The sequence below is a fragment of the Microcebus murinus genome, chromosome 6 (assembly GCF_040939455.1).
Source record: "Microcebus murinus isolate Inina chromosome 6, M.murinus_Inina_mat1.0, whole genome shotgun sequence".
Taxonomy (NCBI): Eukaryota; Metazoa; Chordata; class Mammalia; order Primates; family Cheirogaleidae; genus Microcebus; species Microcebus murinus.
The window spans coordinates 15,614,960-15,629,916 of NC_134109.1; the positions used below are offsets into that span (position 1 = coordinate 15,614,960).

The window sequence follows — 14,957 nt, forward strand, 5'->3', positions numbered from 1 at the left end:
GAGCTTGACAAATTTAATAGCTGTTTATTTTTTAATAACTACTCTGATAGTTTAGTGATACACAGAAAAGGAAAAGTCACATTAATCTCATACCAATTCAAAGAGCACTATCAGACCTTAAGTCTGGTATTTAAGGGATATTAGAAACACACAACAGAAAACAAGGAATATTAATTTATGTTCACTTAATTTCCTAAAGAATTTACTATTGGTTGACGTACCATACCTGCTTAATTCAGTTTGGGTTTCGACTTCTGTGCGTTGATCTGTAAAACCTTTTTTTCTTTTGGCAGGTGTATAATATCGATACTGTGACAGGAAAGATTTTGCTTCTGTTTTTAAAGTGCGCGGAGTGAATGGCAATTGTTTGTTAGAAAAGAGTTCAGAATGTTTATCCAAAAGATCTCCACTGGGTGCTTTTGAAATGACTAACTGAAACCGGTGGGAACTTGGGAACGAGCTCCTGGGCCTTCCTCCATACGGTGTTCCAGAGCATGGTTTCCTGGTTCCAGAGGCTGCAAATTCCAAGCTGGACAGGGAGGAACTGGCGTTCTTCTCAGTACTATTCATGAAGACTTTCGTGGATTTAGGTAGATTTAGTCTCTGTGAAGAAGGTACTAGTGACCGTGCAAAGGACTGAAATCCATTCACTTCTTCTATTAACACATCATCCTCATCTTGCGGTTCCCCTGAGGGCTAAGAATATTTGATTTGATAGTCATCAATTACATTACAAATTCATATAAATGGGGATATCCAGATTATACATTAAAAATGATTGCCTCAGGGGGGTATAAAATTAATTTATATGTCCCTGAAGATGTCAGAATTTTATATGAAGTTCAACACAAGTAATTAAATTAAGATACTGAAATATAATCCTAAATATAAGTAATAGCAATCATTTTCCTTTCTGAAACTAAAAAAAATGATTAGTAACATATCTATATCTGGGATCCTAAACTATCTATATTAAGATCTACTGGTAGATCTCAGTTTGATCTGAAAGTTTCCACACCGATTATGAACACCAATGCCCTTCTCAACCATTGTTGGTGGTATCAACCATACCTTCTTGTCTGGTCATTATCAGAGGCTTCAGTGTAAGCTGTTTATCTGTGACTTCAAGGCTTTGAAGAAATGAAAAGGAACTTCTCCTCATAATGTATGGAGCCTTGATTTAAGTAACTGATAATTCAAATGTAAGTAAGAAATACTTAGTTTAACAAATTTTATATATTTTCTGCACTTTGCTCCAAGGGCATGGGCGGTAGGAGTAAAGCTTTGAAAAGGGAAATGTTTTGATCTGTTCCATTTCTTTTTGGTTTAACTTCAGGAAAACAATTTCTACAGAATATCTATAAAGTCTAAAAACATAGATAGTATTTTATTCTTTCACAGACTGAAGATGCCCGAGAAGCTTTGCCCATGATTTCAGCCTTTATGGACATTTGTATATCCTTTACAAAACTGACGCACTTTCATTACAATGGTAGAGGAGAAGTTACATAGAAGTTACACAAATTAAGGTGAAAATGGCCAGGACTTAGCCAATCATTTCTGTCTTACAAGCTCATCGGGGGAAAAAGAAGAAGATGAACAAGTGGAGTGAGGGACAAACCAAGTGCTTACAGTGTGCAAGGTACTGCTCTTGACACTGAATAGAATAAAAGAAGAATAATAAGAACTTCTATCTCTGCTACTAATGTCTGGAGTGCTTACTACGTGCAAGGTGCTTTCCCCTTTTCCCCCTTCTCTTGGTGTGACTAGGGAGAGGAACAGCTGCCATTGCCAAAATTCCTCCAAGACTCATCTTCCTGTTCTCTTTTAAGGAATAAAAACCTTAATCTGCAGGGGGAAAATCCCTGCACCTCTGCCATGTAACAGAATCACAGAAGTGATATCTCATCATCTTTGCCGTATTCTAACTGGTTAGAAGCAAGTCCCATCTACACTCAAGAGGAGGGGATTGGTTAAGGGTGTGGGTCATTGTGAGGGTTCATCTTAGAATTCTGCCTATCACAGTGAGTCAAACACAAAGTACAAAATAAGGCAGAAATAAAAATATATTAAATGTTCCACTTAAAAGATAAAAATTAACAAATTGAATAATCTGACCCACCTAACAATTTAGGACTCATCTAAAACATTAGGATTAAAATATGGAAAAAGATGTACCAAGCAAATACTAGTCAAAAGAAAGCTGGCTTAATTATATCACTATCAGAAAATACATTAACAGAAAAAGCATTAAAGCAAAGGAATTCAAAGCACAGTGATAATAGGTTTGATTCACCAAGGAAGTATATCTCTAAAATATGTATGTATGTAATAATATAGAGTCAAAATATATAACTCAAAAATTGATAGTATCACAAGAAGAAACAGCTAAATACATAATTATATAGAAGATTTCTTTCAATAACTGATATATTAATCAGACAAAAAGAATCAATAAGGATAGAAGATTTGAACATCTGGAAGATACAAAGTTTAATTAATATACTGTATGTTAAACATTGCATACAACAACTACAGAATATATTTTACTTTCAAACACATAATGATATAGGACATTTAAAAAAATTGTCCACCTACTCATACATAAAATAAGTCTTAAAAATTTTAATAAATGGGTATAACGGAGATTTTTCCTGATCAAAATACAATTAAATGGATAGAAATCCGTGACAAAGAGATACTAGGGAAAAAAATAGATTTAAAAATTTTTCTAAATGACTTCTTGGTTAAAGAAAAAATCATAATGGAAACTGTAAAATACTTTAAATTGAACCATAATAAATATAGCACATATCAAATATCACATAGCTGCAGGATGCAGCTAAAGCAACAGAGGAAAATTTATACCCTTAAAAATGTTTACACTAGCAAAGGCACTGAAAATTAATAAGTTAAACAAAATTAGAGAGAGTACAGTAAAATAAACACAAAGAAAGTAAAAAAGGGAAAACAAAGATAAGAGCAGATATTAACAAAATAGAAAAAAATACAATAGAGAAGATTAACTCCATCAAAAGTGTACCCTTTAAAAAACTGACAAAACTCTGGTAAAAATAATGAGGAAAAGAAAAATGAAGGCACAAATATTAGGAATTAAAAAAAGGAAATACATATTCAGTGAGATTAAGAGAATATTATGAACAATTCTATGCTGAAAATGTAGATAAAATAGACTTCCTACATAAATACAACCTATTGAAATCATTCTATAATGACTTACAAAATTGAATCAGTAGTCAAAAATCTTCTTACAAATAAAACTCTAAGCTCAGACAATTTTAATGTTAAGCTCCATCAAATTCAAGGAACAAATAATCCCAAATTTACATAAACTAGTCTAGAGTACAGAAAAAGAGGAAATAACATCCAGTTTATTTTATGAGGCTGGCATAACCAGACATAGGGAGTAGAAAAAAAGAAAATAACAGGCAAATATAAATGATGGACAGATGATAAAATCCTAAACAAAATATTAACAACTGAATCCAGCAATGTATAAAAAAGTATAAATGTAAAAAAACTATGACTAAGTTCTGTTTATAACAGGAATGCAAGTTGGTCTAACATTAGAAAGTCAATTATTATAATTAACTACATTAACAGATTAAAAGAGAAAAGTTATAACAACACTCCAAGAGATGCAAAAAAGCATTTGATAAAATTAACATTCATTCATGAGAAAGTTAAAAAACAAACCAACCAAAAAACCTCTTTACAACCTGGGAACAGAACTTATTTAACCAGATGTTAAAGGGTACCACAAAAAACCTAAAGGCAGGGTCAGCAAAACACATTATGCAGTACAAATCTGGCTTTTCGTCTTTTTTAGTTAATGAAGTTTTAGTGAAACACAAGTATGTCCCCTCATTTATGTACTGTCTGTCTACAGCTGCTTTCTAACAGCGAGCAGTTGTGACAGAAACTACATGGTCTGAAAAACTTTTTAAAGTATTAACCATCTGGCTGTGCAGGAAAAGTTTGCTGACTCTAACCTACAGTAAACAGGTTACCAAAAAGTCAGATTATACTACTAATGAAATATCTTAGAAACATTTCCTTTTAAAAAGTAAAAATACTATCTTACCTTTCGTAGGGTGTTTAAAAATGACTTGGAACTATTTTTAGAATTGCAATGCATTGCAGTTTTAGTTAATTTGAAATCTTTTTCACATCGTGCTAATTCCTTTTTGAGTTTCTCTCTTCGTTGTTGGTCTGCATCTAAGAAAAAACAAATCTTTTAAAATATGGAACCAAATAGAAAACTTAATTTTTTGGTCTTGTTAGACTAATGGAATTTTTTTTCTTGCTAAAAATGTTCATGGTATGACAGTAAATAAAATTCCATATACTTTTCTGTATAAAGATAGATACTAGCAAATATTTAATTTATAGAAACTCTAAATGGATTAACTTATTTAAAGAGCACAAAAAAGATGTGACAAACTGGCCAAAGCCTAAGGGCTTAAAAAAGCTATTCCTATCAGATATGTATAGAGATACGAAGGTTAGAAATGCTTAACCATGTTGTTTGTGACCATGTAATCACCAAATACATAATGTAGAGTTGGAAATAATCTACAGACTTCTCCCCAAAATGAAATATTATTGTTAATACCATCATATGGCACTAAAATATTACATTTTATATGATTAAAAAACATTAGGCTGGGTATGGTGGCTCACGCCTATAATCCCAGCGCTTTGGGTGGCCATGGTGGGAGAACTGCTTGAGGTCAAGAAGTTTGAGAACAGCCTGGGCAACATAAGTGAAACCTCATCTCTACCAAAAAAAAAAAAAAAAAAAAAAGTTAGTCTGCCATGGTGGCACTAGCTGGTAGTCCCAGCTACTGGGGAGGCTGAGGTTGGGGGCTCAACTCGCTTGAGCCCAGGAGTTCACGGTTACAGTAAACTATGATCACACCACTCCACTCCAGCCTGGGCAACAGAACAGCACCCTGTCTCTAAAAAAAAGAAAAAAAAAAAAAAAGAAAGATATTACATTTTAAAAACATTTTTAATCAGGGCAACTGACTTTTATTTCTCTCAACTGCTATTCATGTGAAAATACAAACAAAAAATTGGTTTTACACTTTAGTGTGCTTTAAGTCAGACACTGACTCATTATCAAAGACTTGTTACTGTATAAAGACTGAAAATGGTTAAAGCTAGCCAAATTTCAGAATTAAATAGAAGGCTAACTATCAGTAAAATGACCCGTATTTTCATATAAAATTAAAAATCTAACATTTTTTATTGGAATCTATCCCAACTTAATAGACAAAATAATTTCAAGTTTCAAATCACCCTGATATGAATCAGTATTTATAAAAATTTCTATAAGCTTAAAATAAAAACTAAGGTAACTTATATGTATATTTAAAGTTTCAAGTATAATTATTAAGAAAAAGTATAAGCATGCTAAAATAAATGTTTACCTTTCTTTCTTTCATTCATTCATTCATTCATTCATTCATTCATTCATTCATTCTTTAGAGATAGGGTCTTGCTTTGTTGCCCAAGCTGGAGCGCAGTGATGTGATCACAGATCACTGCAGCCCTTAACTCCTGGGCTGAAGCAATCCTCCTGTCTCAGTCTCCTGAGGAGTTGGGACTATCGGCTAGTGCCACCAAGCCCATAAACATGGGATGTCTTCTACTTATCTGTGTTTTCTTTAAGTGCTTTCACTGATTTTATAAATTTCAGCGTGTAAGTTTTTCACCTTCTGGCTTAAGTTTATATTATATTCTTTGTGTTGCTATTATATTCTTTGTGTTGCTATTGCAAATGTTATTCTTTGTGTTGCTATTGCAAATGTTATTGCGTTCTCAATTCCCTTTTTAGACAGTTCACTGTGCATAAAAATGTCACTTGGGTTTTGTACATTGATTTTGTATCCTGTAACTATACTGAATTTATTTACTGTTAACAGTTCTTTTATGTTGGATATTTAGGGTTTTCTATATACAATCATCTGCAAACAGAGATAATTTTACTTCTTTCTGATTTGTATGCCTTTTATTTCTTTTTCTTGTCTAATTGATCTGGCTAGGACTTCTAGTGCTATGTTGAATAGAAGTGGCAAGAGTGGGAGTCCTTGCCTTATTCGAGACCTTAGAGTAAAAGCTTTCAGTTTTTCTCATTAAGTATGTTACCCATGGGCTTTTCTTACATAGCCTTCATTGTGTTGAGGTAAGTTTCTTCAGATTTTGTTGCGAGTTTTTATCATGAATGGATGGTGAATTTTGTCAAATGTTTTTTCTGCATCTATTGAGATAACTATGTGTTTTTTACATTTCACTCTGTTAGTGTTGTATATCCACTGATTGATTTGCATATTTTAAACTATCTTTGAATTGCAGGGATAAATTCCGCTTGGTCATTATGTTTAAGCACTTTAATATGCAGTTGAATTAGTTTGCTGGTATTTACTGAAGATTTTTGTAGCTATGTTTGTCAGGGATATTAGCCTCTAGTTGTCTTGTGGTATCTTTGGCTTTGGTATCAGGGTTGTGTTGGCCTCATAAATGAGTTTGGAAGTGTTCCCTCTTCTATTTTTTTTTTTTTTTTTTTTTTGAGACAGAGTCTCACTTTGTTGCCCAGGCTAGAGTGAGTGCCATGGCGTCAGCCTAGCTCACAGCAACCTTAAATTCCTGGGCTCAAGCGATCCTACCGCCTCATCAGGGTTGTGCTGGCCTCATAAAGTGAGTTTGGAAGTGTTCCCTCTTCTATTTTTTTTTTTTTTTTTCTTTGAGACAGTAGTAGCTGGGACTACAGGCATCCACCACCAAGCCCGGCTGATTTTTTTCTATATATATTAGTTGGCCAATTAATTTCTATTTATAGTAGAGATGGGGTCTCGCTCTTGCTCAGGCTGGTTTCGAACTCTTGACCTCGAGCAATCCACCCGCCTTGGCCTCCCAGAGTGCTAGGATTACAGGCGTGAGCCACCGCACCTGGCCCCTTCTTCTATTTTTGGAAGAGTTTTAAGAAGGGGATTAATCAGTCCTTTCTTGAACACTTGGTAGAATTAACCCGCGGAGTCATCTGGTCCTGGGCTTTTCTTAGTTGGGAGGTATTTGATTACTGATTTCATCTCCTTACTTGTTCTTGATCTACTCAAGCTATTTCTTCTTGATTCAGTTTTTACAAGTTGTATGCTTTAAAAATTTACCCATTTCTTCTAGGTTACCCAATTTGTTGGTGTATAATTGTTTGTAATAGTACCTGTGATCCTTTTTGTTTCTGAGGCATCTGTTGTAATGTCTGCTCTTTCACTTCTGATTTTGAATCTTCTTTTATGCTTAATCTAGCTATGGACTTGTCAGTTTTGTTTATCTTTTCAGAAAATCAACCTTATTTTTTTTCTATTCTTTCTTCTCTAATCTTTGTTATTTCCTTTCTTCTGCTAATTATGGGCTTAGTTTATTCTTCTTTTTCTAGTTTCTTGATGTGAATAATTAGGTTGAGATTTTTTTTTTTTTTTTTTTTGAGGCAGCGTCTCACTCTGTCACTCAGGCTAGAGTGCAATGGCATGATCATAGCTCACTGCAGCCCTGAATTCCTGGTCTCAAGTGATCCTCCCACTTCTGCCTCCTGAGTACTGGGACTACAGGAGCAAGCCACCGCTCCTGGTTGATCTTGTTTTTAATGCAACTGTTTATCATGATAAACCTCCTTCTTAGTATTGATTTTGCTGCATTCTGTAAGTTGTGGTAGGTAGTGTTGTTTTCATTTATTTCAAGATATTTGTAAAATTCCACTTTGATTTCCTCTTTGACTCAGTGGCGTGTGTTGTTTAGTTTCCATGTATTTATCAATTTCATATTTTCTTACTGTTATTAATTTCTAATTTTATTCCATTTTGATTGAAAAAGATACTTGGAATGATTTCAATTTTCTCAAATACGTTAAGACTGGTTTTGTGGCATAACATGTACTCTATCCTGAAAAATGTTCCTTGTGCACTTGGGTAGAACGTGTATTCTTCTGTTGGGTGGAAAGTTCTATATCTTTTAAGTTCATTTGGTCTATTGTGTTGTTCAAGTCAGTTGTTTCTTTATTGATTTTCTTTCTGAATGTTCTAGTAATCATTGAAAGTGGAATATTAGAGTCTCCTGTTGTTCTATTATGTCAATTTATTTCTTCAGATCTGTATTTCCTTAGGTGCTCTGATGTCAGGTGTAGATATAATTGTTATATATTCCTGTTGAATTAACCATTTTATCATTATATAATGACCTTCACTCTCTCTAGAGGTCATTTTTTACTATTTTGTCTGATACAAGTACAGCTACCCTTGATTTCTTTTGGTTACCATTTGCATGGAATATCTTTTTCCATTCCTTCACTTTCAGTATGTATATCCTTAAATCTAAAGTGATGTTCTTGTAGAAGTGATGTTCTTTTTTTTTAGACAGAGTCTCACTTTGTTGCCCAGGCTAGAGTGAGTGCCGTGGCATCAGCCTAGCTCACAGCAATCTCAATCTTCTGGGCTCAAGCAATCCTCCTGCCTCAGCCTCCTAAGTAGGGACTACAGGCATGTGCCACCATGCCCGGCTAATTTTTTATATATATATTTTTAGTTTGTCAATTAATTTCTTTCTATTTTTAGTAGAGGCGGGGTCTCGCTCAGGCTGGTTTTGCACTCCTGACCTTGAGCAATCCTCCCGCCTCGGCCTCCCAGAGTGCTAGGATTACAGGTGTGAGCCACCACGTCTGGCCAGAAGTGATGTTCTTGTAGATAGTGTATCATTGCTTCTTTTTTTAATTCATTGAGCCATTTTACCCCTTTGGTTGGGAAGTTTAATCTATTTACATTTAACAAAATTATTGATAACTGAGGACTTATTACTGCCATTTTGTTAATTGTTTCCTGTTGTTTTGCAATTATTTTGTTCCTCTCTTCCTTTTTGATTTTTTTTGTAGTGATTTACTTTGAGTCCTTTCTCTTTTTGTGTATTAAAGGTATTTTCTTTGTGCTTACCTCAGGCTTGCATAAAATATCTTAGAGTTCATAACTGTCTATTTTAAGCTGATAACAACTTAACTTGAATTGCATACAAAACTCTGCACTTTTATTCCCTCTTACAACACTGTGGGTTCTTATTGTCAGAGATTATTTCTTAATGGATACTGTGTATCCATTAACATTTTTGTGGTTATAGTTATTCTTTAATTTTTGTCTTTTAACTTTTATATTAGGGTAAAGAGTAATTCATGCATCACCACTACAGTGTTACATTATCATGTATTTGTCTACCTTTATCAGTAAGATTTATTCTTTTGTGTTGCTGTTCAATATGGTTTTATTTCAGCTAGAAGAACTCCCTTGAGCAGTAGGATTTTAAATCCAAAAGTTTGATTGAGTAAAAGGATTAATACATATACTCAGGCTTTTTAAAAAGGAGATAATTTTATTTTATATATTTATTTTTCAGAAAATACATACCAGTATGAAAATTTAGAAAAACTTTCCTAATTAGAGTTGACACACAAAGTGGATTATCTTATCTTGTGACAACTGGTAAAACCATTTTAATTCAAATGATCCAGGTATTTAAAACCTGTAAATACTGAACCAGTTTTTATGTGCTATAAAAAAGTTACTAATATGATACAGAAAAAAACAATATAAAACACAGAAATGAAACATGTGGAAAGGTCCTTAGAAATTATTTAATTACCTTTCATTTCATAAAAAAAGGATGGCACGAGGTAAAATGACTTACTCATATAGTTTGTGTGCAGTGACCAAGTTGGTCTTTATATACTCAAAAGTCTCTACTCTCGCCTAAGATGTCTTTTCTCCTTCTATAAAATTATTTGAATCCCAAGATTCCTTCAAAGATATGAGAGCCTACCCTAGAGTTTGTTGCAAATATAAAAAGGGGGAGAATAGTGAGTACCAAGCACAAGGCCTGAAAAAGACACTGTCCTCATTGAATGGTAGCTGGTAGCTACTGTCTCACCTTAAGTCCTATCTCTTCCACTAAGAAGAGATACAAGAAGAGATGAGTCTAACCAATCCTGCAGCTGTTTGTGATGGTTCCTGCATTACACCCAAGGTGCATTTCCCTTTCTGTGTTCTTATTCATTCACCATTTAGCATGGACTAATCTTCGGTTGATATTACTTTTTAATGAAGAAATTCTCTTAATTAAATTCTCATAAATTCAAATAGTAACTTAAAATTTACGAGATTTTGATTTTTATATGATATTAATAAGATAATTTCAGGCTGTGGTATCTATGTTTTTCGGCTATTTTTAAAGTATATGTTTCTTTTTTGGCAAGGTCCCTGTCGTCAAGATAACTATACATTTCTTAACTTGAATTCAAAAAAGGTTTCAAATGGTATATTTCAGAAATTTTTGAATAGGGAATTCAAATTTTTGGTCTGATTATTTCCTTAGTAAAGATTTATAAAAATGGAAATTCTTTTCCAAAGGTTAGATATATCAGAATTCTATATATTATGTCAATGTGGCTTTCAAATTCATATAACTACCATGTTTATCAGTTAAGCTATTAGGATATAGAACACAGACAATATTTATCTGGAGAAAAGTGTCAATTATGGTATTTTTTTTTTTTTTGAGACAGAGTCTCGCTTGTTGACCAGGCTAGAGTGAGTGCCGTGGCGTCAGCCTAGCTCACAGCAACCTCAATCTCCTGGGCTCAAGCAATCCTTCTGCCTCAGCCTCCCGAGTAGCTGGGACTACAGGCATGCGCCACCATGCCCAGCTAATTTTATATATATATATTAGTTGGCCAATTAATTTCTTTCTGTTTATAGTAGAGACGGGGTCTCGCTCTTGCTCAGGCTGGTTTCGAACTCCTGACCTCGAGCAATCCGCCCGCCTCAGCCTCCCAGAGTGCTAGGATTACAGACATGAGCCACCGCGCCCGGCTAATTATGGTATTTTAAATGAATCATCCAGTAATCTTAACAAGCCATAGGGAGTGAAAATCACAGACTTCTAGAACTTAAACCATGGCAAATCTTTTAGTACTTTCCAAATTTTTATATAGAGGAAAAATAAACTTGAGAAGTTAAATAATTTACCCAAAGTCACAAAGCAATTTAGTGGCAAAGCCTGGGCTCAGTTCTAAATTCCTAAGCTTAGAATACAAACTTCTTTTATTTATGGATAATTTTTAAAAGTCGGTGGTTCACCAAAAAATTAAAAATAGAATTACTATGTGATTCAGCAATTCCATTGCTAGGTATATACCCCAAATATTTAAAGCAGAGTCTTGAAGAGATATTTGTATACTCATGTCCATATTAGCATTATTCACAATAGCCAAAAGGTGGATGCAACCCAAGTATCCATGAACTGATGAATACATAAACAAAATGTGGTATATATATGCACAAAGGAATATTGTTCAGCCTTAAAAAAAGGAGATTCTCACATGTTACAACATGGATGAATCTTGAGGACATTATGTTAAGTGAAATAAGCCAGTCACAAATGAACAAATACTGTATGATTCCACTTATGTAAGGTACCTAAAATAGTCAAATTCATAGAGACAGAAACTAGAATGATGAGAGTAGTTAAATTCTTTTTTTTTTTTTTTTCCTCTTTCCTGCTTTTGATTCTTCCAGAGAGTAGTTAAATTCATAGAGATAGAAAATACAATGGTGGTTTCCAGGGCCTGGAGGAGGGAGTTATTAAATAATGGGTAAGAAAATTTCAGTTTTTGCAAGATAAGAGAGTTCCAGAGATGGATAGTTTTGTACCACAATATAAATGTACTTAATGTCATTGAACTGAACACTTAAAAGTGGTTACGATGGTAAATTTTATGTTATGTATATTTTACCCTAATACTTTAAAAAGGGCAGCTATGTCAAAAAGTTACTTACATTTGATGCTGGCACTCATGCTTATTGGAACTGAGCAGTCTACGGCAGCTGAAAGAGAAAAATTAGTTACTTAATAATATTCTTAATATTTATAAATGATAAATATCACATGTGAAAGTCACAAAAAGTTTCAGAACTTGCAGTTCCTTGTTTTGATTTTTATCATACTACTAAAGAAGAAAAGTACAATATCCTTGATAAAAAATATACCAGTTGGGATTAACAACTCATTAGATACTGTAAAAGAAAACATTAGTTGCTGGAGGATCCCTGACTTTCCATCCTTATAAACTATACTTTCGTCTCGGTGTATTCTTTTATTTCTACATTCTCTATTTCCTATTTCTATTATTTCCATATCCCTTGCAACGGCGCCTGCCAAAGGGACCCAATTTTGCTGGAAGCATAGCTAACTTCCCGTAATTAGTGAACTTGAAAACACAGCAATGTAAACTATTCAAAATGAAATAGACTTAACATACTTGTGATTGTTGTCCTAAAACAAGCCTGGGGGACAAAAAGGAGCAAAATGGAGGACTTACTACCTGATTTCAAGATTTACTGTAATGCTACAGAAATTAAGGTAGAGTAGTATGGACATAAAAATAGACATAGAGATCAACAGAACAAAAGAGTTAAGTCCAGAAATAGACGCGCAGATATGGTCAACTGACTTTCAAAAAGTGCCAAGGTAATTAAATAGAGGAAAGGATTATCATTTCAACAAACGGTACTAGAAAATTTGGATATAAATAGGCAAAAAAAACCTAAACTCTTATATCAGATCATATACAAAAACTAACTCAAAATAAATCACAAACTTAAATGTATGAGCTAAAACTATAAAGCTTCTAGAAGAAAACACATTAAGAAAATTTTAGTGATCTAAGATTAGGAAAAGATTCTTTAAGCAGGATATTTAAAAAACTATAAAAAATTGAAAAACTAGGCCGGGCGCTGTGGCTCACGCCTGTAATCCTAGCTCTTGGGAGGCCGAGGCGGGCGGATTGCTCAAGGTCAGGAGTTTAAAACCAGCCTGAGCAAGAGCGAGACCCGTCTCTACTATAAATAGAAAGAAATTAATTGGCCAACTGATATATATATAAAAAATTAGCCAGGCATGGTGGCGCATGCCTGTAGTCCCAGCTACTCGGGAGGCTGAGGCAGAAGGATCACTCGAGCCCAGGAGTTTGAGGTTGCTGTGAGCTAGGCTGACGCCACGGCACTCACTCTAGCCTGGATAACAAAGCGAGACTCTGTCTCAAAAAAAAAAAAAAAAAAAAAATTGAAAAACTAAACTTGATTTCACATGATTTTCACGTGCCACAAAATATTACTCTTCTTTTGATTTTTTCAACCACTAAAAAATATAAGCATCATAAATATGAACTAAAACTTAAAAACTTTAGTTCTTCAAATGAAAAAATTATAAAAATTTAAAAATACATTAGTAAAAAACTGGTGAAATTCAAATAAGATCTACAGCTAATATAGTATGGTATCAATATTAATGTCCTGGTTTTGATCATTATACTATGGTTTTTAAGATTTTAACATTAGAGGAAGCTGGGTAAAGGGTATATGGTAACTCTCTTTACTGTTTTTGAACTTTTCTATAAGTCTAAAAACTATTTAAGAATAAAAATTTTAAAAAGAAAATGAAAAGACCAACCACAGACTGTGAAAACATATTTGCAAAACACATATCTGATATATAATTTGTATTTAATATGCAAAGAAACTGTCACAACTTAATACTAAGGAGACAAACAACCTGTTTTTAAAAATGGGCAAAAGATCTGAACAGGCATTTCACCAAAGAAGATATACAGATGGCAAATAATAAGAAAAGTTGCTCAACATCATTAGGCATCAGGGAAATGCAAACTAAAACTATGAAGAGATACTGCCACATATCCACTAGAATGGCTGAAAAGGACTGTGAGTACCAAGTATTGGTGAGGATGTGAAGTAATAGAAATGCAAAATGGTATAGCACTCTGGAAAATAGTTTGGCAGTTTCTTATAAAGTTAAACATATACTTAGCATATTATTGCACAGTTCCATTACTTGCAAATAAATTTACCCAAATGAAATGGAAACACATGTTCAAAGACTGTATGTCAATGTTTATAGCAGCTTTATTCCTAATAGCCAAAACTGAGTCAAAATAATCCAAATGTCCAACTGGAGAAGTGATAAATTGTGGTAGATTCATTAAATGGAATACTCTTTAACAAGAGTTAAAAAAGAAGAAATACTGATAAACATAACAACATGGACTAGTTTCAAAAGTGTTATGCTAATTGAAAAGCCACACCCAAAAGGATACATATTTTATGATTCCATTTATATGAAATTACAGAAAAGGCAAAACTATAGGGAGAGAGAGCAAATCAGCGATTGCCAGGAATCAGGGAGAGGGGACTGATTGCAAAGAACTAGGGAGAACTTTATGGGTGATGGAAATGTTCTGTATCAGGGATCAGGCAAACCTCTTCTATAAAGGGACAAATATCAACTGGATCTTTCTTAGCACGAAGAAAAAAAAAGGGACAAGTAGTAAATGCTTCAGGCTTTGCAGGGTGAGAGAGTCTGTCACAACTGGTTAACTCTGCACTTCAGTGCAACAGCTACATTTTAGTGGAAAAAAGCTGCATTTTAGGGGAAAAAACTCATTATTATGTTTGTTTATAGACAATTTAATTTGAATTTCATGATTTTCACATGTCACAAAATATTGTTCTTTTGATTTTTTGCTACCACTTGAAAATATAAATACTATTCTTAGTTGATGAGCTATACAAAAATCGGTGGCAGGACAGTTTGGCCTGCAAGATGTAGTTAGCTGACCCATGTTGTACAGCATGAGGGTGGTAGTGTTTATACCAATGTATCCATTTTTCAAAATATTTCACTGTACACTTATAATTAATGCATTTTATTATATGTGAGTTATAACTCAATCTGACAAAAAGAAAAAATTAAATAGAAAAATAATAGCATCTTCTTTGTGCAACCTCCTTAGTAGACTTGAAGATAAAAAAACAGATTTATAA

The 14,957-nt window shown here is 33.6% G+C and overlaps 1 protein-coding gene across 2 annotated transcripts in view; it reads right to left on the reverse strand.

Annotated features, from left to right (window-relative positions):
- SPATA7 (spermatogenesis associated 7) overlaps nucleotides 1-14,957 on the reverse strand; it is a 45,674-nt gene that overhangs the window by 21,367 nt on the left and 9,350 nt on the right. For both annotated transcript variants that reach the window (XM_020285578.2, XM_076003803.1), the window contains 3 exons: nucleotides 11,898-11,945; nucleotides 4,106-4,239; nucleotides 227-696 (listed from right to left, as the gene is read on the reverse strand). In XM_020285578.2, coding sequence (XP_020141167.1) covers nucleotides 227-696; nucleotides 4,106-4,239; nucleotides 11,898-11,945 — 652 coding nt within the window. The remainder of the gene's footprint in view (nucleotides 1-226; nucleotides 697-4,105; nucleotides 4,240-11,897; nucleotides 11,946-14,957) is intronic.